A 24,272-nucleotide genomic window follows, 5' to 3' on the forward strand; every position below is an offset into this window, starting at 1 on the left:
TCAGTTCATCCCGTGAACTTGATTTGTCAACAGAAAGTTTGGCTCAGTGGGTAGTTAGTGCCAGTCAGGTACAAGAAGAGCGATGCAGACGACAATCTAATTGCTTCATTCAAGATGAGTCTAGCCACCACACTGTCCAAAATACTGTTACTTTTCATGAGCAGTTGAAACAAAATATTACCTTTCAGCTGTCAGACATTTATTTCTTAAAGTGACAGTTGAGACAGACAATTATTTGATTGCCATCTGGAAGTATAACATCTGCCATTTTGGACTAGGAAAACAGTAATTTGAATTGTCAAATGTCTTTGAGGTTGTTTTTGCACATTAGGTCTAACATGTTCTTGGAAATCTTTAAGCAAAAACCAGTGACTTATTATGAACAATTTGGAAAGTTCAACTCTGACTTGTTGGAATATCAATGTTACATTTAACCCATGATTTGTGAAGGGCATCTACACAACCCAGAGCACAGAGTTGTTACTTACCTACAATATCCAGGATTTAATGACAAAACTGGTAATATCTTCTGCTACACTTGAACAAGTTATTGTTTAGATTATTAAGCCATGAAACCAGTTTAAAAAGTCACAAAAATGGCGCTTTTTTATTCTTATCTACAAATCCAAATAAGAGACCAAAACTAAGTATCACTGCCCCAGCTAAATGAAGTATTTGTCATGTTATATTTCTGTGTGTGATTTTGTTGCACCTCCACCAGGATATATATGGTATAGCTCCCACTGGATGACCCAGTGCATATTGTGGCATATTCTACTGATGGTGTAAGCACTCACTGGCACCGGAGGAGGTTCACAAATAGCAAGAACACTGGTGTTATAAAACCGTTTAGTGATGGCTGTACAAGCGATCAACCACCTTGATTTTGTGGTATAAACTTAAGTCTGGCTATGAAGATACCTCCCTCTACTACCCTGTACCTGTTTCCCCCATCTCACAGACGAGGAGGGTGGTTGCTTCATCTAGCATCACAACAACATCACAGACTTGTTAGCCTGTCTTCGGCAGTTCTGTTCAGATACCTGGCACAGCTTGCCTTCTGTCATCTGGCCTGGCCTCCATCTCATCATCCGGTGGGGAATTTGCTTCTGTGTTTACAATCTGTTGATATATTGTATTAGGCTGTATATTTTAGTTTCTTCTTAATTAGGTACATGTTGGTTCACGAACATTTCATGTCTGTTCTCATCATGCAGGAACAGTGCTGGATAAAAATTAATGGCCCCTCAATCTGTGGTATTCAGTGTTACTCTATCCTTGGTTCTAAAGTCCCGTAGACAGATGGCCATGCTATCAACCATTGTGGACCATTGTATCCTGACTGTAGACAGATGGCCATGCTATCAACCATTGTGGACCATTGTATCCTAACTGTAGACAGATGGCCATGCTATCAACCATTGTGGACCATTGTATCCTAACTGTAGAGAGATGGCCATGCTATCAACCATTGTGGACCATTGTATCCTGACTGTAGACAGATGGCCATGCTATCAACCATTGTGGACCATTGTATCCTAACTGTAGAGAGATGGCCATGCTATCAACCATTGTGGACCATTGTATCCTGACTGTAGACAGATGGCCATGCTATCAACCACTGTCTTGCCTTTCAGCACTTTGACTTTATACAGGTCACGATGACATGTCTGGAATATTTCTGACGGCACCAGCTTCAAAGGTTAATGCAGTAAGTGTGAGTCAGTACACGATGTGTTTGTGGTGCATCGCAGTAGGTTTCGCAAACATTGAAATGAAATTCACAATAACATTTCTGCTTTAATTTTAAGATTAATGATTTAAATTTTTACAGAAAAAGTTGTTGGACAATGAACTCTGGTTCTTGCAATATGCAATATGTATTGCAATATATTGCTAGAAGTTCTTTTTAAACAAAAAAATACTTATAATCGAGTTATGCTTGATTTATAAAGCCAAAACACAACAAAATTACTATACTTGATTAAGCTTTAATCAAAACTTTTAATCATGGCAAAATATAAATGTAAGTAATATTTGGCACAAATAAAAAAGGGAAAGGAAGAATTTAAAAAACGGAAATATCCGAAGGTTTCCGAGTGTTCCGAATGCATGTCAAAATACTGGTTTTCGATTAACATATCGCAATAAATATCGTTTTCATGTGTGAACCGGTAAATACCGGTAACCCGGTTATATTGTGCAGTCCTAGCATGAAGTCTTCCGTGTAACAGATAGTTTCCAAATGCTTCTTGCCCCACTTAGTCCTCGTAGATGGCAATATTTCTGAAAGGCTGTGTGGCGATACAAACATTATTCCTCTTTTGTAAAGAAATCATCAATATGATTATGAAAAAGAACTTCTGAAAACTTAAAATCCACAAAAGAAACATGTATAATGAATGACATTCAGGATGAAATAAGCCTACATACCCTAAATATGGAGCCAGCAAGTCTTCCTTAGGATACATTGAAACATTGTGTTGTCTAACATGTATTCCAGGAACATTCCTCACACAATTGTATCACATTCATAAGTCTGGATGGATGAGATGGTAATGTGCCTGTTGACCTTGTAGCACCTCATGAAGTTGTATCCTCCCCAGGGAGTTGAGAATGAATCTCAACTGATCCATTGATTCAGGTCATAATGATGTAGTGCCATGAACCTTCACTGAATGAATCGAGTGTGGGATGTTAGAATTCTACTCTGTGTTAAGGTATTGGGATAATCTAAGTGCTGTGATTGATTTCTGGAATTGGGAATCTGGTACTTGTATATGCTGTTGAAGTTGAGATGGTATATTGTTTGCTACAAGTTTCACATTGATGTTGAGACGATATCTTGAATATAACAAGTTTCCATGGTGATGATGAGATGATATGTTGTTTATAACAAGTTTCCACGGTGATGTTGAGATGGTATGTTGTTTATAACAAGTTTCCACGGTGATGTTGAGGTGGGGTTTTTTAATAACAAGTTTCACATTGATGTTGAGATGATATGTTGTTTATAACAAGTTTCACATTGAAGTTGAGATGGTATGTTATTTATAGCAAGTTTCCATGGTGATGTTGAGATGGTCTCTTGTTTGCTACAAAATTTCCACATTACTCTTTAGATGGTATATTGTTTGCTGCAAGTTTCCACATTGCAGTCAAAATATTGACATTTTATATTGACTGTCAATAATGGCCATACATTGTACAATGTGGTCATTGTTAGTATTTTTATAAGTTTCCATTTGTAGTTATTTATATGAAGACATTGAAGAAATCAGTTGAGATCTTGTTGTAAGTATATATCTTCAAATGAGATGGTTTTAATGTGAAGCTACATGTTAATATTTTACTTTTGGGGATTTGTTTTCAAATATATCTTGAAGTTTACCAGGTACTTTAACACTGTTCTGTTTATTGCAGGTCCTTGGGGTGACTGTGAAAATGAACGCTGTGGATTTGGAGGAACACAATACCGAGAAGTGTGGTGTGAGAGTGAGAGAGGGCACCCTGTACATTATTCCTACTGTGGATCTTTCCACAAACCTTCAGAATTTGAAACATGTTATAAAGACTGCAATGCAGAGAGTGTGATTCTGGACAAGAACTACGGTGAACGTGATTCCTGGTCACAAGGAGTGGATGTTGTGTGGTCCGTATCACCATGGAGCACATGTAAACTTTCTCCCGGAAGTAAAGCCTGTGGGAAATATAATGGAGTTCAAACACGAAAAGTTATCTGTGAGCGTCGAGACAGTCATATAAGAGTTGAGGAGCATTTATGTCAAGTACATGAACGAAAACCAAACAGGACACAACCATGTGAGTTGCTATGTAAGCAAGATTGTATAGTTTCTTTATATTCCAGTTGGAGTAAATGTGATTCTACGTGTCGTGTTCCAAATCGGTCAAAGACAAGACGGATTATTGTGCCTCCAAGACATGGGGGAAGACATTGTGAGGCCTTCTCAATGATGTTGCCTTGTGAAAACTGCACGGAAACATACACATATTCACTGGAACCCTGGGAAACCTGCCAGCCATTCGAAAACACATACAGGGAGAATGTAAAAACCCATCCACTCATTGGATACCAAAAACGGGTGATCAACTGCCTCACCAGCAAAGGCACAATAACCAAACTAAAGTAAGTCTGAAGTTTCTTTTTTTGTATGCAACATACACTTATGACATTTCGTTGTGGGTCTATGCTACACAACATTTGCTAAGGACCACACATGTGACTATAGATAACTATTTTTTCCTTAGTAGATTTTGAATAGTATTTGGCAATGTTTTTTATGTATTTTTTTCAGGTCTGAACAATAGGTACAATACAGGCTTCTTTTTGCTGGAACTACTAAATATCAAACTGTGAAAAGCTGTTTCACAATGATCTGTGGTATGAAAACTTCCCATCCAGAATTTCAACAACATGAAATTCATACATACTTTTCCTACAATTTGTTTTCTCTGAGTTTTCAGATTGTATCCAGGCTGATTTCATAGAGATTTGTAGGTGACCTTTTATAGTGTAAATATTTGTTGAAATTTCACTTTGTAATAGGAATTATTGTGATTAAACTTTCTCTTATCTAGTTTTAAAGATTGCCTCGATTAATTGCCATACTTCTGCACTTTACTAACGTTTAAATTGGAGATTGGTTGGTTGAAATATGTCCCCAGCATCTAATGTCAAAGTGGGGATTGGGTGGTTCAAATATCTCCCAAGCATCTAAAGTTAAAGTGTGTATTGGGTGGTCAGCTCTTTGACTTTACTGGTAAAGGCTGCTTGTACTCAAATGGTAACCATGGTAACCACTAGCCTCATATTCACAATCTGGTATTTTGTAGTTGTAATATTTTGATGTCTTGGTCTAGAGAAGCAGTCAATCCCTCAAGCCTGTAACCTACTGAGAAATAACTAGTTTGGAGACTATATGTCTGGTTAAATAGCTCTGTTGGTAGATTTACTGACCTTGTATGTGAATATAGCTCTATTTATTATGTGTGTTCAGCTATAACCTCAATATCAACTGCTCAGTGTTTCTGCGAAATGATGGCTAATGGCTACTTGCTGGAACATCCACATTGATGGCCTAAGAAGTCCAGGAGCCAAGTATATTGTTGTTCCAATCACTGATGCCCAAATATATGTACATTGTTGTTGCAATCACTGATGACCAAATGTATGTACATTGTTGTTGCAATCACTGATGACCAAATATATGTACATTGTTGTTGCAATCACTGATGACCAAATGTATGTACATTGTGGTTCCAATCACTGATGTCCAAATATATGTACATTGTGGTTCCAAACACTGATGACCAAATATATGTACATTGTGGTTCCAAACACTGATGTCCAAATATATGTACATTGTGGTTCCAAACACTGATGTCCAAATATATGTACATTGTGGTTCCAAACACTGATGACCAAATATATGTACATTGTGGTTCCAAACACTGATGACCAAATATATGTACATTGTGGTTCCAAACACTGATGACCAAATATATGTACATTGTGGTTCCAATCACTGATGACCAAATATATGTACATTGTGTTCCAAACACTGATGACCAAACACTGATGACCAAATATATGTACATTGTGGTTCCAAACACTGATGACCAAATATATGTACATTGTGGTTCCAAACACTGATGACCAAATATATGTACATTGTGGTTCCAAACACTGATGACCAAATATATGTACATTGTGGTTCCAAACACTGATGACCAAATATATGTACATTGTGGTTCCAAACACTGATGACCAAATATATGTACATTGTGGTTCCAAACACATGTCCACTGATGTTCCAAACTGATACCAAATATGTACATTGTGGTTCCAAACACTGATGACCAAATATATGTACATTGTGGTTCCAAACACTGATGACCAAATATATGTACATTGTGGTTCCAAACACTGATGACCAAATATATGTACATTGTGGTTCCAAACACTGATGACCAAATATATGTACATTGTGGTTCCAAACACTGATGACCAAATATATGTACATTGTGGTTCCAAACACTGATGTCCAAATATATGTACATTGTGGTTCCAAACACTGATGACCAAAAATGTACATTGTCCAAACACTGATGTGGTTCCAATGTACACTGATGTTCCAAAAATGTATGTACATTGTGGTTCCAAACACTGATGACCAAATATATGTACATTGTGTTCCAAACACTGATGACCAAATATATGTACATTGTGGTTCCAAACACTGATGACCAAATATATGTACATTGTGGTTCCAAACACTGATGTCCAAATGTATGTACATTGTGGTTCCAAACACTGATGACCAAATGTATGTACATTGTGGTTCCAAACACTGATGACCAAATATATGTACATTGTGGTTCCAAACACTGATGACCAAATATATGTACATTGTGGTTCCAAACACTGATGACCAAATATATGTACATTGTGGTTCCAAACACTGATGACCAAATATATGTACATTGTGGTTCCAAACACTGATGATCCAAATGACCAAACCATATGTACATTGTGGTTCCAAACACTGATGACCAAATATATGTACATTGTGGTTCCAAACACTGATGACCAAATATATGTACATTGTGGTTCCAAACACCTATGACCAAATGTATGTACATTGTGGTTCCAAACACTGATGACCAAATATATGTACATTGTGGTTTAAAAACACCTATGACCAAATGTATGTACATTGTGGTTCCAAACACTGATGTCCAAATATATGTACATTGTGGTTCCAAACACTGATGACCAAATGTATGTACATTGTGGTTCCAATCACTGATGTCCAAATATATGTACACATTGTCCAAATGTACACTGATTCCAAATATATGTACATTGTTGTTCCAAACACTGATGTCCAAATGTATGTACATTGTGGTTCCAAACACTGATGACCAAATGTATGTAGATTGTGGTTTAAGTGTTATATTTGGCAAGAAGATCCGTGTTAGAATAGGTCTTCAGCAACTTCAAGATGTGAACTGGATCAGATAGTTTGACTCACTAACTTGAAAGGTGCATGTGATCATATTCCAATTGCATAGCTTGAGGCTCATGTTGCCAATCACTGGCTAGTCTGATCCAGACTAGATTATTTACTGCTGTAATGTAGCTGAAATATTGCTTAAGCAGTGTCAGGGGTGGAAATAACCCATTGCCCGATGTCCGAGTCCAGTGTTTTTTCCAGGCGGGCAAGCAAATTTGTATATCACGCTGTACCAATGTCCAGTTGACTTTCCAATGTTAATTATGTTGTTTATTTAAAAAATCAACGAGAAATCGGCCGGTATAGAGGAAAAATTATCAGGGCAAGTGATTTTACAATTGCCACTGTACCGATGTACACTAGCAATTTCAAAGTTATTTCCACCCGTGGGTGTTAAAAAACAAACAGCCAAGTCTAATGTTATGTAAATTTAGAGAATCAAGAGAGAGGTAATGGTTCACAGCCTATTTCATGCCCAGATAGAGCTGGATTCAGACAATGTCTCGGAGGATAATTAACAGATAGATTGTTGTACTCTATCAAATCTGAGTTACAGACAAACGAGAGGAGTTTGGAAGGACATATTGAATCCTGCTTGCTTGGACTAACAGCTGACTTGAGTGTTGTTCTCATTTAGTCAAGTTTGGCAAGAGGCCATCACAGTTTGCTTTTCTCAACGCCACCTGGTGTATCAATGAACTGAATGGTCTGCACATATCTACTGCTCATGGAGGTCAGTGACAAGTTCAAGTATCAATACTTGACATCAGTACCACACATGATGCTTTCACAGTCATAACCCACGATGAACATGTGTACGACACACATTAATAAGTTGCCACCCTTATCTTCCTTAAAACATTCCTAGCAATCTGCTGACCTGAGGAAAGGGATATGTTAGGTGGTTGTATGAAAGGATCATATAGGATATTTTTGGATATTTATATAGCGCACATATCCACACAAAAAGTGCATGCTCAAGGTGCTGGTATTTTTTTTCACTCGATCATTGGATGTCAATCTCAACGGCACATCGTATTATCAATCTCAACTCCCTGGGAAGTATACAACTCTTGCAGCCACTAGGCACACCAAGTTATTGTGGCTAAATTCTCATCCTAACGAGGTACCCATTCACAGCTGGGTGGACTGGGACACATAGTCACCGTACTTTGTCCAAGTTGCTATACCTGCAACTAGGTGTTTGCACGTATTCATGTGGCCACCATCTGGTCATATACCAACGGATTTCGTGGGTTCTTGTAAGTGCACAGGGATGTGTACTGTACACTAGGGGTTGTGACAACACTGAAAGAGTCTGCACACAAAGTTGACTCGAAGGTTTTTACACCCGGTCACAGATGGGCTTGATCCCGGCACCTCAACCTTGCTGGATCACTAGCCTGGCGCCTTAGCCAGCTCGCCCACCGCACCCCCCATCACTGGTACAATGATTTCAGAATAATAGAATTTTCACTCATACTGTGATTGATCTCCAGAACCCTTGCTTTGTGTGAAGCAGTTGATAGTGTGGATGATGGCCATGGCTTAGAGAGGTCGTCAGTTATAATCTCCCTTTCTGTGGGTTAGAGAGTCTGTGGATTGGATGAGACTGATCTCATGTTATGATCTCTCTTTCCCAAACTGATCTCATGTTATGATCTCTCTTTCTCAGACTGATCTCATGTTATGATCTAACTTTCCCAGACTGATCTCATGTTATGATCTAACTTTCCCAGACTGATCTCATGTTATGATCTCTCTTTCTCAGACTGATCTCATGTTATGATCTAACTTTTCCAGACTGATCTCATGTTATGATCTAACTTTCCCAGACTGATCTCATGTTATGATCTCTCTTTCCCAGACTGATCTCATGTTATGATCTCTCTTTCCCAGACTGATCTCATGTTATGATCTCTCTTTCCCAGAGTCAATAGATTAGATGTGACGTATTTGATGTAACAATCTCTCATTCCCAAATCGTCTCTTAGATATTAGGTGACATATGGCTTGCCTGTGTTCTGAGGTACTGTCTAGGCTCACATACTTTCTAACATCCATGTAACATAAATTTAGGGAATCATTTATCATAAGAATGCTGTACCTGCCTGAGTATACCAAATATACATTTCCAGCATTCCAGAGAAAAACATTTTGGATGATCTTTATTAGAATTATGTGGTTGGTTTTAGACTGTATCACAGTCCCTGAACCACATTATTTTCCCTACTAACTAGCCCCTCCTGCAATGCTAAAGCCCTAAATGAAGGGAGTCAAGATTTCCCCAGTTTCAGGATCTCCTAACTCACTGGGGCTTCATTTCAATTTAAATTCAGGGACTATGAGTTAGCCTAGGTTGATCTAGGCAAGCTATTATAAAATATACTCTCTGTTGAATAGTAGTCTCATAAGCAGGTGGGAGTTGTTTTAGATGATGACGGCCAACAACTGTCTGATGCAGGCATCTGTCGATGCTGTAGGTTGCAAGCCATCCAACCATGCCTATTTAAACCCACAAGTAGATACACTCAACTTGAACTTGTGGGTTTACAGCCTTGTATATAATTACCATGTGTAAAAAGTGAATCTTTCATCTGCAGTCCTCTTGGTTTATGTTTCCCAATTTTAAACATGAATTTTATCATGAGAACATATGATCATAAACTTGGCAAAATTTCAAAAGTGTAAATCAAAGGGAGTGAAGTGAATTTGAAAATGCTATATGATACTGACTGCAGCTGGATGTGTGTTTCAGTCTAGTGATTGTGTGTAACACCTCATTACCTATTATGAAGGAGTACAACTGAAGTATATCGGTTGTTGACAGTCTTCATAATGCAGTAATTATATATTGATCAAGATACCGAGTTCCAGTGGGAACTAAAGCATTGACAGTGCAAGACGTTTCTATTCTTCAGTGAGGCTTAGTCCTTGGTGCCACATTAACACTCTCTCGTGACGGTTTGTCTCTACATTGATTCTTACAACCCTTCACAGCAACATGCCAAGATGGTTGAGAATCGACTTGATTTTGATCACAGATACAAAAAAGCCCTATCTGCCAGAAACCCCTGGTAACAGGTCTTGCTTAGATCTGTCTTCCAGAACATGCGGGTTACATGTCTTGCTTAGATCTGTCTTTCAGAACCCCTGGTAACAGGTCTTGCTTAGATCTGTCTTCCAGAACCCCTGGTAACATGTCTTGCTTAGATCTGTCTTCCAGAACCCCTGGTAACATGTCTTGCTTAGATCTGTCTTCCAGAACCCCTGGTAACAGGTCTTGCTTAGATCTGTCTTCCAGAACATGCTGGTTACATGTCTTGCTTATATCTGTCTTCTAGAACATGCTGGTTACATGTCTTGCTTATATCTGTCTTCCAGAACCCCTGGTAACATGTCTTGCTTAGATCTGTCTTCCAGAACCCCTGGTAACATGTCTTGCTTAGATCTGTCTTCCAGAACATGCGGGTTACATGTCTTGCTTAGATCTGTCTTCCAGAACCCCTGGTAACATGTCTTGCTTAGATCTGTCTTCCAGAACCCCTGGTAACATGTCTTGCTTAGATCTGTCTTCCAGAACCCCTGGTAACAGGTCTTGCTTAGATCTGTCTTCCAGAACCCCTGGTAACAGGTCTTGCTTAGATCTGTCTTCCAGAACCCCTGGTAACATGTCTTGCCTAGATCTGTCTTCCAAAACCCGCTGGTTACATGTCTTGCCTAGATCTGTCTTCCAGAACCCTTGGTAACAGGTCTTGCTTAGATCTGTCTTCCAGAACCCGCTGGTTACATGTCTTGCCTAGATCTGTCTTCCAGAACCCTTGGTAACAGGTCTTGCTTAGATCTGTCTTCTAGAACCCACTGGTTACAGGTTTTGCTTATATCTGTCTTCCAAAACCCACTGGTAACATGTCTTGCTTAGATCTATCTGACAGAAACCCCTGGTAACACGTGTTGCTTAGATCTATATGAGAGAAACCCCTAGTTACAGGTTTTGCCCATATCTGTATGACAGAGAAAGCAGACAAGAGAGGTCTTGCTTTGTAAGGGTAATACCGAAATGAGACATTATAAAGGTCAGCTAGGAAATTGTATGAAATTTCATCTTAAGATATTATTCTGTACTTGAAGCACATGAGGCCTCAAGACAAGTTCAGAAATTAACAACAACAGTAGCATATGTGTTGGTTTCTATATATTCAGTGGAATAAGGCAGTGGTGGAATGTGTCTCTTAGTCTGGCAATTGTTTCCATGTAGTTGTTTGTATTGTACTTTCAATAATTGTCAATCATTTCATAATGTGGAGGATTGTCAAGGCCATAGAGCTTTATGCATCTATGGTTAATGTAAGAAATAAGAAAATGACCTAAGAAAACATTCATAATTTTGAAGACAGGAAACATTGTTGATTTCTGGTGCTTGCTTGCCATCGATGCTGAGTTTCTGATGTCTGGTTTGTGGGCCAGCTTATCACCTTTTATGAGTGCTTCTAACAGTTCAAGCTGAGTGGAAGCTTGGGCGGCAAACATGGACTGAACAAACAAAAATAACAATGCAAACACTGAGATATAGTATTTTTGAGATTTTGAAACTAAAAATATTTCATTTTTACACCTGTATAAAATTGCTGCTGAGTTATTTATCTCTTGTCATGGAGATAGGTAATCAGAGCAAGGATAATCTCGTCATCATTACTCTAGTTGATGTATCACACTTCCTGTAATAATACATCCCTGTGTATAGTGTTTCCCAAAAATCTCTGGATGCACCACCATGAAGCATCACATTTATAAAACATCATTGCTCCTGTAAGCCACCGTGAAGATTCGGCTTAAAACTGATCTTCAGTAACCCATGCTTGTCGTAAAAGGCGACTAACGGGATTGGGTTATCAGGCTCGCTGACTTGGTTGACACATATCGTATCCCAATTATGTAGATTGATGCTCATGCTGATGATCACTGGATTGCCTGGTCCAGACTCGAATATTTCCAGACTGCCACCATATAGCTGGAATATTGCTGAGTGCGGCGTAAAACTAATCTCATTCATTCACGCTCCTGTAAGCCAATTTACAAAAAATGTTTCCTGCCTATGAATTAACTTGATTTTTTTCAGGTAACTACACTTTTTCCCCACCTCATTGTGCCTTGTGTGTTTAGTGTGATTACTGGCATATTTTTTACATCCAGGATGGACAGTGCCAAGAGTTTACACCACTTACTGAGATACTTTCTTCACTTAAACAATGTTGGAACAGTCCTAATGACAGGATTATCTTGTGCCAATATGTACATGGATGGAATATGGCCTTGTGTGGTATAAAACTTGGAAACATCCTTCTCTGGAGGATCCGGAGGAAGAGAAAAGGGTTTCCTGTAGTGGCCATTCATATAACGTAATTGGTATCCAGCTGCCTCGGGTCTGATTAATATGTACAGCTATCAAACATGCAGTACACTTTTCTCTTTACTCCTGACAGGCTAATTATGTCATTCTATTTTGGAATCTGTTTTTGTGTATAAGCGAGAACGGATATTAACGGGCATTCCTGCAAGCATGAAGGAAGTGGAGATTAGAGACCCTGAAATATATCTCCTTTCTCTTTATCTGAGCTATTGGCATTCAGATTTGTATGAAACATTGTCTTCACAATCCTTAATGCATTCAACATAACGAGCACTGGTTTATGTATCTGTCATTGATGTTTATTCTTGGAAAATTATGTATGAGTATTTCCTAATGAAATTAACCACTTGTATAAACTTCTGTTTGAGGTTACAAGCAGATATCTTCTGGCTTACAAAGTATGAAGAGTTCTTTCTTCATCATATGTTTAAATGGTTTCTTCATTCTGTGAGAAGCAACACCTGCACATCTGTTGATAACAGTATGTTCCGAGGAGTATCAGCTGAAACCATACCACTAGGCCATTTATAACACTTAGGCCACAATCTGTTTAGCTCAAAATTTTAGGGTGAACAATAGAATACCACTGTATGTGATACAGTTAACAAATTTATTGTATATTATCCAGGATGATATAAATTTTGCATTTAAGTCAATGAATGATGATAGACAGAGTCTCACTTGAAAATATAAATTGTAACCACTTGAAAAGAGAACCTGCATAACTGACAACTATCATAAATTATCCTCTGTGTATTATATATTTCTATCTGTTACTTAATGTCAATAATATTTGATGAAAAACTATTGATTTAAAGAAACCGTTTCAAATTTGATCACATAAACTCCTTCAGGCAAAGCGTGGCATCATTTATTATCCTTGCATTGATTGGCTGTGTAGAGTGGTGATACGTGACAGTGACAATATCAGTTTATCATCCCCCACCAGTGATTGGATATTCATTGTGCTGAACAAAGTCCATAGTAAAACAAGATCATAAGGCTATTATTTTTGTTTATGATGATACAATTTCAGGACTAAAATTTTAGCAAACTAGTTGTCTGAACCTTTGAATTAAACCTTTATTATATTTTTATATGATAATATCGACCAGACACTAAAGACAATATCTCCAGGTCAGGTTAGGCTAAATTGTGAAGGTCTTGAGATTGCTTGGAAAAGAACATCCTCCTGTGTTGAAGAATTTGCCAGTGAGCCATAATCATTATTGTTTCTCTGTCAAATCAGAGTCTACTAGGTGTAAACAGAAAAATAGTGATGATGATTATATGTATTGATTACTGACAATCAGTGTAGTCTGTCTCCCAGTCCCTGAACCACATTTTATTTCCTGTACTTCCTAACGCTACCTACAATGAAAAATCCCTAAATGAAGGAAGTCTAGACTTCCTCAGGCTCACATCTCTCTGGGGATCCTTTCAATTTAAATGGGATTATATTATCAAATGGGATTATATTATCAAATGGGATTATATTATCAAATGGGATTATATTATTAAATGGGAATATATATATTCAGAGACTAAGCGTTAGTCTTACAATCAGTGTTGACGCCCCATGTAAGTGTGTCCTGCTCCTCTGGGAGTACCACCACTCACACAGTTTGTATGTAAGTGTTGCCTGATGACACATCCAGCAGTACTCTGGATTCACTGTAAAGATCAACATTGACATACAGAGAGATAAATAACTTTAAATCTTATAAGTATCAATCAAAGTATAATGTGATGGGATTCAAACCATGGACCTTCTGGTCGAAAGTAGGCTCCTTGTCCACATGACTTAAGAGGTTAATCCTGTCACAAGCTGACAAGGTAAGGATGTCATGCTTGAGATAACTCCATGCCAAGGTACATCATGTGTGGAATGTGTATGGCATAGAGAGCCTGACTGTTGGTCGGTGGTGAGCAGATGAGTCCTATAGCCTGATCATCATGAGACCCATTGTCCTTCATGTGGTCTCAGAGAGCCTGACTGTTGGTCGGTGGTGAGGAGATGAGTCCGGTAGCCTGATCATCATGAGACCCATTGTCCTTCATGTGGTCTCAGAGAACCTGACTGTTGGTTGGTGGTGAGGAGATGAGTCCTATAGCCTGATCATCATGAGACCCATTGTCCTTCATGTGGTCTCAGAGAACCTGACTGTTGGTTGGTGGTGAGGAGATGAGTCCTATAGCCTGATCATCATGAGACCCATTGTCCTTCATGTGGTCTCAGAGAACCTGACTGTTGGTTGGTGGTGAGCAGATGAGTCCTATAGCCTGATCATCATGAGACCCATTGTCCTTCATGTGGTCTCAGAGAACCTGACTGTTGGTTGGTGGTGAGGAGATGAGTCCTATAGCCTGATCATCATGAGACCCATTGTCCTTCATGTGGTCTCAGAGAACCTGACTGTTGGTCGGTGGTGAGCAGATGAGTCCTATAGCCTGATCATCATGAGACCCATTGTCCTTCATGTGGTCTCAGAGAACCTGACTGTTGGTCGGTGGTGAGCAGATGAGTCCTATAGCCTGATCATCATGAGACCCATTGTACTTCATGTGGTCTCAGAGAACCTGACTGTTGGTTGGTGGTGAGGAGATGAGTCCTATAGCCTGATCATCATGAGACCCATTGTCCTTCATGTGGTCTCAGAGAACCTGACTGTTGGTCGGTGGTGAGCAGATGAGTCCTATAGCCTGATCATCATGAGACCCATTGTCGCTCATCATGTGGTCTCAGAGAACCTGACTGTTGGTTGGTGGTGAGCAGATGAGTCCTATAGCCTGATCATCATGAGACCCATTGTCCTTCATGTGGTCTCAGAGAACCTGACTGTTGGTTGGTGGTGAGCAGATGAGTCCTATAGCCTGATCATCATGAGACCCATTGTCCTTCATGTGGTCTCAGAGAACCTGACTGTTGGTCGGTGGTGAGCAGCTGAGACCTATAGCCTGATCATCATGAGACCCATTGTCCTTCATGTGGTCTCAGAGAGCCTGACTGTTGGTCGATGGTGAGGAGATGAGTCCTATAGCCTGATCATCATGAGACCCATTGTCCTTCATGTGGTCTCAGAGAGCCTGACTGTTGGTTGGTGGTGAGCAGATGAGTCCGATAGCCTGATCATCATGAGACCCATTGTCCTTCATGTGGTCTCAGAGAGCCTGACTGTTGGTCGATGGTGAGGAGATGAGTCCGATAGCCTGATCATCATGAGACTCATTGTCCTTCAGATGGCCTCAGAGAGCCTGACTGTTGGTTGGTGGTGAGGAGATGAGTCCGGTAGCCTGATCGTCATAAGACCCATTGTCGTTCATGTGGTCTCAGAGAGCCTGACTGTTGGTCGGTGGTGAGGAGATGAGTCCGATAGCCTGATCATCATGAGACCCATTGTCGTTCATGTGGTCTCAGAGAGCCTGACTGTTGGTCATAAGACCCATTGTCGCTCATGTGGTCTCAGAGAGCCTGACTGTTGGTCGGTGGTGAGGAGATGAGTCCGGTAGCCTGATCGTCATAAGACCCATTGTCGTTCATGTGGTCTCAGAGAACCAGTGAAGATGTTGATGAGAATGCAGTTGTTGTTTATCATTGTTGAAACCAATGTTTAGTCATGGAGTGTTTGTCTAATATCTACAACAATGTTTCAGGATCATGTTTAATAAATTGTTAAAATTCAGGTGTTCTCTGCCTTGGGACCTTAACTGGATGATGTCTGTCCTGAATGGTGGCATCTTTACTAACAGTGCTTTGCTATAAGCTTAGTAATTAGGTGTTCTTTATAAAATAATATCTTGTTAATGGTTTACTGTAATTCAGTATCATGGTAGGCATGTGGTACACTAAATCTGTTGTTACAGATTGTGCTCGTACAAAGTCACCAAGACACTGAGTTCAACACCGATGTTCTCCATTATCAACACTGATCTACTGTTTCAGATTGTGCTCGGACAAAGTCACCAAGACACTCCTTTATCAACACCGATGTTTTCCATTATCAACGCTGATCTACTGTTTCAGATTTTGCACAGACAAAGTGACCGAGCCCCTTCTTCATCAGCATCAATCGTGCATCATTCCACAAGACTGTGTTGTCTCAGGCTGGTCACAGATACAGCCATTCAACAACAGCTGCTACGGAGAACACGGCATCAACTCTGGGTACATGATCCGCACACTTTCAGTGTTACAGCTTCCTCTTGGAAATGGTCGTGCATGTCCAGAGAAGCTTCATGATGTCATCAAGCTGGACGGAGATGATGTGAACAATCTCAAGCCATGCAGAAGGTATGAACATGGGAACACTATATATCACTGTCTGTAAAGTAACCCATGTAACACCTGTAAAGATCCGGGTTAGAATTGATCTTCAGTAACCCATGCGACTAACCGAATCGGATGGTCATGCTCGCTGACTTAGTACATGTTATCACATCCCAATTGCATAGATCAATGCTCATGCTGTTGATCACTGGAGTGTCTGGTCCAGACCGCTGCCATATAGTTGGAATATTGCTGAGTGTGGCGTAAAACTAAACTCACTCACTCACTCATTCTAGTGTAGAATGAAGTTAACAATGTAAATTAATTGAAAGGACAATATAATAATGATATTCTGGATCTCTGCTATTTCAGAGCCAAGTGGATCGTATCGGGGTGGAACACATGTGAGCCTGTCCCTGGCTACTCTCACTGTGGCATCGGGATACAGAGCAGGAAGGCCATCTGTGTGGAGGTGGATGGTCAGTATCAGTTCTTCCTTCCTCCACATGGGCAGGGTGGCCCAGTTGTCTTAGACACCAGAAGTTGCTGTGATCATGGGTTCAAATCATAGAATTCGCCTGATTGTGTTTTCAGATTTATTAGCCCTATACCCATGGATGTGTATTTGACCCAAGACTGCATAACTGAGTGTCATGTCTGACATATGGTGGACAACAGTGGCAAACTCAAATCTCACATTCTTTCCTCTATAAGCATTGTAATAGGATCCTGATAAGTTGTACAAAAAAATTGATGTTTGGTTGTATGTAAGAATAAAATTCTTCCTGTCCAGGGGTGGAAATAACTTTAAAATTGTTAATGTACTACGGTACACTGGCACATGTAAAATCACTTGCCCGGATAATTTTTCCACTTTACTGGCTGATTTTCTTGTTGATTTTTTAAATAAATAACATAATTGACATTGGAAGTCAACTGGACACCGGTACAGCGTGACATGCAAATTTGCTAGCCCGACAGAAAAAAACACTGGACTGGAGCGTCGGCCAGTGGGTTATTTCCGCCCCTGCTGTCATAAGTGAAATATGTATTGGTTTGGTCTGTGTCCATCTTTCCTTCATTTCATCCATCTGTCCCTCTGTCCTGTCATCCGTCCATTTATTATCAGAAATTCCCATGGAAACAAGGATGTCATTTTCCAAACAAGTTGTGTTGTATAGAGATATGGCCCTTGGCACCAGTCTTCCAAGTTTTAGTTGAAGCCACTGTTTGAGTAGTAACAATCCCATTCTAGGTGTTTGATGATGGGATAATCATCATGTTTCTATTATAGAAGATCATATTTCCTCCTGTTGTTGTGTTCCAGAGGAGGGTCTGGAGCGTCCTGTGTCGGATGTGCGATGTGACATCGCCAAGCGCCCACTCATCTCACAGCGATGTCACGTGGACTGCAACTGGCACTGCTCAGTGTCCCAGTGGACCACCTGGACCCAGTGTGAAGATCGGTCCTGTGACGACAACGGCAAGAAAAGAACACTGCCAGACATTACAGGTAGAGCTAGAGATGTTCTTTTGTTGGTCTAGAAACTCAGTTATTTACATTTGTAGCTCCTTAGCATTGATAGATATGTATTGTGCATGAATGAAATTGAGTTCAGGCATGTGTGTGCCAATACAAGATTGTGCAAATGGACCCCACTTTGGAACCTAAAGTGTTACTGATGTGTCAGGATAATGGCGGTATTGGTATTACAGCGCCAGTATTTAAAGAATCTACCTTCAGAGGTCGTTGTCAAATGATAAAGAAATACCTTTAGATAGCTGACTGTCCAGCTAGGAGTTAACAGTACATATCCATGCAAACTACTATATCTATTTCAGGAAAACGTTACAGGACCCGAGAAATCCTGACCCTGCCTGGTCCTGGGGGTAACCCATGTCCCCATCTGAGTGAGACTCAGTCTTGTGTCCCCAAAGCATGCTTCCACTGGAATGTGACCCTCGGGGCCTGTGAGCCATCCCAGAGGGGTGGATGTGGGGTGGGTCACCGCACAAGGCACAGTGTCTGCATTGACAGGAGAGGGGTGAGTATACGGAGCACTTGATGGGCAGAGATGGGAACACTGGATGGGCAGAGATACGAATGGGATGGCAGAGATGGGAGAATTGGATGGGCAGAGATGGGAGAATGGGATGATAGAAATGGGAGACTTGGATGGGCAGAGATGGGAGACTTGGATGGGCAGAGATGGGAGAATTGGATGGGCAGAGATGGGAGACTTGGATGGGCAGAGATGGGAGACTTGGATGGGCAGAAACGGGAGCCTTGGATGGGCAGAGATGGGAGACTTGGATGGGCAGAGATGGGCAGAAGCAGGGAGACTTGGATGGGCAGAGATGGGAGACTTGGATGGGCAGAGATGGGAGACTTGGATGGGCAGAGATGGGAGACTTGGATGGGCAGAAAAGGGACACTTGGATGGGCAGAGATGGGAGACTTGGATGGGCAGAGATGGGAGACTTGGATGGGAAGAGATAGGAGATTCAGATGGGTAGAGATGGGAGACTTGGATGGGCAGAGATAGGAGAATAGGATGGGCAGAGATGGGAGAATTGGATGGGCAGAGATGGGAGAATTGGATGGGCAGGGAAGGAACCATTGGACATAATTTTGAACTTTCAGAGTCTACAGCTTAAAACAAGTTCAGAGAGCTACAGTATGATGGCTAAGAGATGGGTTCATATGACAGAAGGGGGATTGTGTTATAGAGGTGTTTTCTTGTGGAGGGCTTCAGTTATGAGGGAAAGGTAACATTTTACAAGTTTTTGTTGTTGCCTCCAGGATAGAGTGTCTGAGAGCTTGTGCTGGGAACACGAACATCGGACGGAGGACTGGGAGGACTGCTACGTGCCATGTTGGAATGACTGTGTGTTGTCTGAATGGGGATACTGGACCACCTGCCCCGAACCTTGTACTGGCAGTGTCCCAACCACCAGAAGAAGGGAGAGAAGCATTCTAGCCTTCAGTGGCAAAGGTAGGAGAGAGGGGAGAGAAGCATTCTAGCCTTCAGTGGCAAAGGTAGGAGAGAGGGGAGAGAAGCATTCTAGCATTCAGTGGGAGAGAGGGGAGAGAAGCATTCTAGCCTTCAGTGGCAAAGGTAGGAGAGAGGGGAGAGAAGCATTCTAGCCTTCAGTGGCAAAGGTAGGAGAGAGGGGAGAGAAGCATTCTAGCATTCAGTGGCAAAGGTAGGAGAGAGGGGAGAGAAGCATTCTAGCATTCAGTGGCAAAGGGAGGGAGAAGCATCTCTAGCATTCAGTAGCATTCAGTGGGAGAGAGGGGAGAGAAGCATTCTAGCATTCAGTGGCAAAGGTAGGAGAGAGGGAGAGAAGCATTCTAGCCTTCAGTGGCAAAGGTAGGAGAGAGGGGAGAGAAGCATTCTAGCATTCAGTGGGAGAGAGGGGAGAGAAGCATTCTAGCCTTCAGTGGCAAAGGTAGGAGAGAGGGGAAAGAAGCATTCTAGCATTCAGTGGCAAAGGTAGGAGAGAGGGAGAGAAGCATTCTAGCCTTCAGTGGCAAAGGTAGGAGAGAGGGGAGAGAAGCATTCTAGCATTCAGTGGGAGAGAGGGGAGAGAAGCATTCTAGCATTCAGTGGGAGAGAGGGGAGAGAAGCATTCTAGCATTCAGTGGGAGAGAGGGGAGAGAAGCATTCTAGCATTCAGTGGGAGAGAGGGGAGAGAAGCATTCAAGCATTCAGTGGCAAAGGTGGGAGAGAGGGGAGAGAAGCATTCTAGCATTCAGTGGGAGAGAGGGGAGAGAAGCATTCTAGCATTCAGTGGGAGAGAGGGGAGAGAAGCATTCAAGCATTCAGTGGCAAAGGTGGGAGAGAGGGGAGAGAAGCATTCTAGCATTCAGTGGCAAAGGTGGGAGAGAGGGGAGAGCAGGGAGAGGGAGAAGCATTCAAGCATTCAGTGGCAAAGGTAGGAGAGAGGGGAGAGAAGCATTCTAGCATTCAGTGGGAGAGAGGGGGTTGTAGGGGAGTGTCGTCAGTCTGGGACAAGAGGGTCTGTGTCACTGGAGGGTGGACAAGATCTAATACACCACCAGACCAGATGTAGAAGCATGAACATTGAGCTTATTATGTTCAACAACTCACAAGAAGCTAAGTTAAAGCCGTGACCAATCAACTACACCAGTATGCAAGTCTTTAACTACCGGTACATTTGTGAAGTGTGTATTCACCTATCATGGGATACATACTAATTGCAAACACTTTCAGGGAACAAATACCAGCATGAATTTAATTATATATTAACTTTTTGCCACCATTTTAGCTCACTTGACTGAAAATCAATTAAATTAAAATGGTGGTAGAAAAATTAATGTACTAAAATCATAATTAAGTCATGTTGGTATTAACTGAATGAGTTGGAGTTGACATGTTTCTCTGAAATTTTGAGCAATTTTTGTGTTTTGTCAAAACACACAGTGTGGCAGGCATCCATTAGGTTGTCTATCAATCAGTATTTTCTGTGTGTCTGAAACTTGATATAAGCAATTCCTGCTATGGTGTCTCTGAAGATAACTAACACAATATCAATCCAGTTTTATAATTCAAATATGGTGCATTGTCTCATCTTAATTCAGGTGATCTTTTACCCTTATGGCTGTAGAACATCCTGGGTATCCCAAGGTGATGACACTGAGTGTGTGTTACAGATGGTCAACCCTGTGCCCCCCTTCTGAAGGAGGAGGAGCCGTGCCCCGCCCTGGTGGAGTGTGCCAAGTACCGGTGGAAGCATGGAGAATGGGGCAATTGTCTGCTGGATAAGTCCACTCAGATCTGTGGGCGGGGCATCCAGCAGCGGGATGTGCGATGCTACAACCACCTGGGCCAAACTGTGCTGGAGCGAAGGTAAGGGGGACACAATGGACACAATCTGTTGACTGTCAGTGCCAGGGTTCTGTTGATAGGGTAACTTGAGTCAGATCACCTGATTGTCTGACTCAGAGTCGTGTTGATAGGGTAGCTTGAGGCAGATCACCTGATTGTCTGACTCAGTGTCATATTGATAGGGTAACTTGAGGCAGATCACCTGATTGTCTGACTCAGAATCGTGTTGATAGGGTAACTTGAGTCAGATCACCTGATTGTCTGACTCAGTGTTGTGTTGATAGGGTAACTTGAGGCAGATCACCTGATTGTCTGACTCAGAATCGTGTTGATAGGGTAACTTGAGTCAGATCACCTGATTGTCTGACTCAGTGTTGTGTTGATAGGGTAACTTGAGGCAGATCACCTGATTGTCTGACTCAGAATCGTGTTGATAGGGTAACTTGAGGCAGATCACCTGATTGTCTGACTCAGAATCGTGTTGATAGGGTAACTTGAGTCAGATCACCTGATTGTCTGACTCAGTGTTGTGTTGATAGGGTAACTTGTGATGTGGCAGATCTGTTTACTGTTAGTGCCAGGATCCTCCTGTTCAAGGCGTTATTAGGGGCCGTGAGGTAGCCTAGTGGTTAAAGCGTTGGCTCATCACGCCGAAGACCTGGGTTCAAATCCCCACATGGGTACAATGCGTGAAGCCCATTTCTGGTGTCCCCGCCGTGATGTTGCTGGAATATTGCTAAAAGCGGTGTAAAACCAAACTCCGTCAGTGTGATTGGTTCCTGTGCAGTAACGTATGTTTGTCCACAAGCTGTAACCCATGCTTGGTACCATACAGTAAACTGTGCTTAGATGTCATACAGTATCCTGTGCTTGGTACCATACAGTAAACTATGCTTAGATGTCATACAGTATCCTGTGCTTGGTACCATACAGTAAACTATGCTTAGATGTCATACAGTAAACTATGCTTAGATGTCATACAGTATCCTGTGCTTGGTACCATACAGTAAACTATGCTTAGATGTCATACAGTATCCTGTGCTTGGTACCATACAGTAAACTATGCTTAGATGTCATACAGTAAACTATGCTTAGATGTCATACAGTATCCTGTGCTTGGTACCATACAGTAAAATGTGCTTAGATGTCATACAGTATCCTGTGCTTGGTACCATACAGTAAACTATGCTTAGATGTCATACAGTAAACTATGCTTAGATGTCATACAGTATCCTGTGCTTGGTACCATACAGTAAACTGTGCTTAGATGTCATACAGTATCCTGTGCTTGGTACCATACAGTAAACTGTGCTTAGATGTCATACAGTATCCTGTGCTTGGTACCATACAGTAAACTGTGCTTAGATGTCATACAGTATCCTGTGCTTGGTACCATACAGTAAACTATGCTTAGATGTCATACAGTATCCTGTGCTTGGTCTCAGAGAAGTAGGGGCAGTGGGGTAGCCTAGTGGTTAAAGTGTTTGCTCGTCATGCTGGAAACCCAGGTTCGATTCCCCACATGGGTACAATGTGTGAAGCCCATTTTTGGTGTCCCCTGCCGTGATATTGCTGGAATATTGCTAAAAGTGGCATAAAACCAAAACTCACTCACTCCCAGAGAAGTAACTCATGTTTGGTCTCCAAGGAGTACAGGGCACTCAGTATTGTTATGTGTTTCTACAATATGTAAGTTGTTACGTTCTACAATATGTAAGTTGTTACGTTCTACAATATGTAAGTTGTTACGTTCTACAATATGTAAGTTGTTACGTTCTACAATATGTAAGTTTCTACAATATGTAAGTTGTTACGTTCTACAATATGTAAGTTGTTACGTTCTACAATATGTAAGTTTCTACAATATGTAAGTTGTTACGTTCTACAATATGTAAGTTGTTACGTTCTACAATATGTAAGTTGTTACGTTCTACAATATGTAAGTTGTTACGTTCTACAATATGTAAGTTGTTACGTATGGTGGTGTTCAAGTGTTGTACATGTTATTCCATTGTTTGTTTATAGGTGTGAGGATCGGGTGAAGCCCAAGCAGTCCCAGACTTGTACAGTTGAGTGTCCTAAAGACTGTCTGGTCACCGAGTGGGCAGAGTGGTCCAGCTGTGGAGTGGAGTGTCTCAACATCAGGGGTAGGCACTGCAATGTTGATAGTCTGGTTACATGCAACAGGTGTGGACACACCTATTTGATGGCCATGTTAAAAATTAACAGATGTGGGTGGTGCTATGTTGATGGTCAGGTTACATGTAACACCAATCGTGTCATGTTAATTGTAATGTTGACTGGGATGTCTAAATATAAAATGAAAGTAAAACTGTGGGTTGACAGAACTTTTTTTAGGCACTGCAATGTTGATAGTCCGGTTACATGCAACAGGTGTGGACACACCTATTTGATGGCCATGTTAAAAATTAACAGATGTGGGTGGTGCCATGTTGATGGTCAGATTACATGTAACACCAATCGTATCATGTTAATTGTAATGTTGACTGGGATGTCTAAATATAAAATGAAAGTAAAACTGTGGGTTGACATAACTTTTTGGGGAAAAGAATTCCATTAAGATGTGTCCTTCAAATCTATTAAAAGCTTAACAAGCAGGTTAATCTACAAAGTACTTTGGTCAGTAATAATGTAATTTGAACACTGAAAGTAACACTACTAAACTCCTAAAGAAGCACTCCTAA

General features: G+C 41.1%; 1 protein-coding gene across 1 annotated transcript in view; it reads left to right on the top strand.

Annotated features, from left to right (window-relative positions):
- Positions 1-24,272, top strand: part of LOC124253804 (thrombospondin type-1 domain-containing protein 7B-like) — a gene marked incomplete at its 5' end in the record, with an annotated part of 166,278 nt that overhangs the window by 74,651 nt on the left and 67,355 nt on the right. Inside the window, 8 exon segments of the mRNA XM_046687653.1 lie at positions 3,424-4,147; positions 16,472-16,738; positions 17,087-17,193; positions 18,042-18,227; positions 18,557-18,759; positions 19,518-19,710; positions 21,393-21,588; positions 23,593-23,714. Of these exon segments, the coding sequence (XP_046543609.1) occupies positions 3,424-4,147; positions 16,472-16,738; positions 17,087-17,193; positions 18,042-18,227; positions 18,557-18,759; positions 19,518-19,710; positions 21,393-21,588; positions 23,593-23,714 (1,998 nt within the window).

Source organism: Haliotis rubra, unplaced genomic scaffold (assembly GCF_003918875.1).
Source record: "Haliotis rubra isolate DU_JTF1 unplaced genomic scaffold, ASM391887v1 Scf553, whole genome shotgun sequence".
NCBI classification, from domain to species: Eukaryota; Metazoa; Mollusca; class Gastropoda; order Lepetellida; family Haliotidae; genus Haliotis; species Haliotis rubra.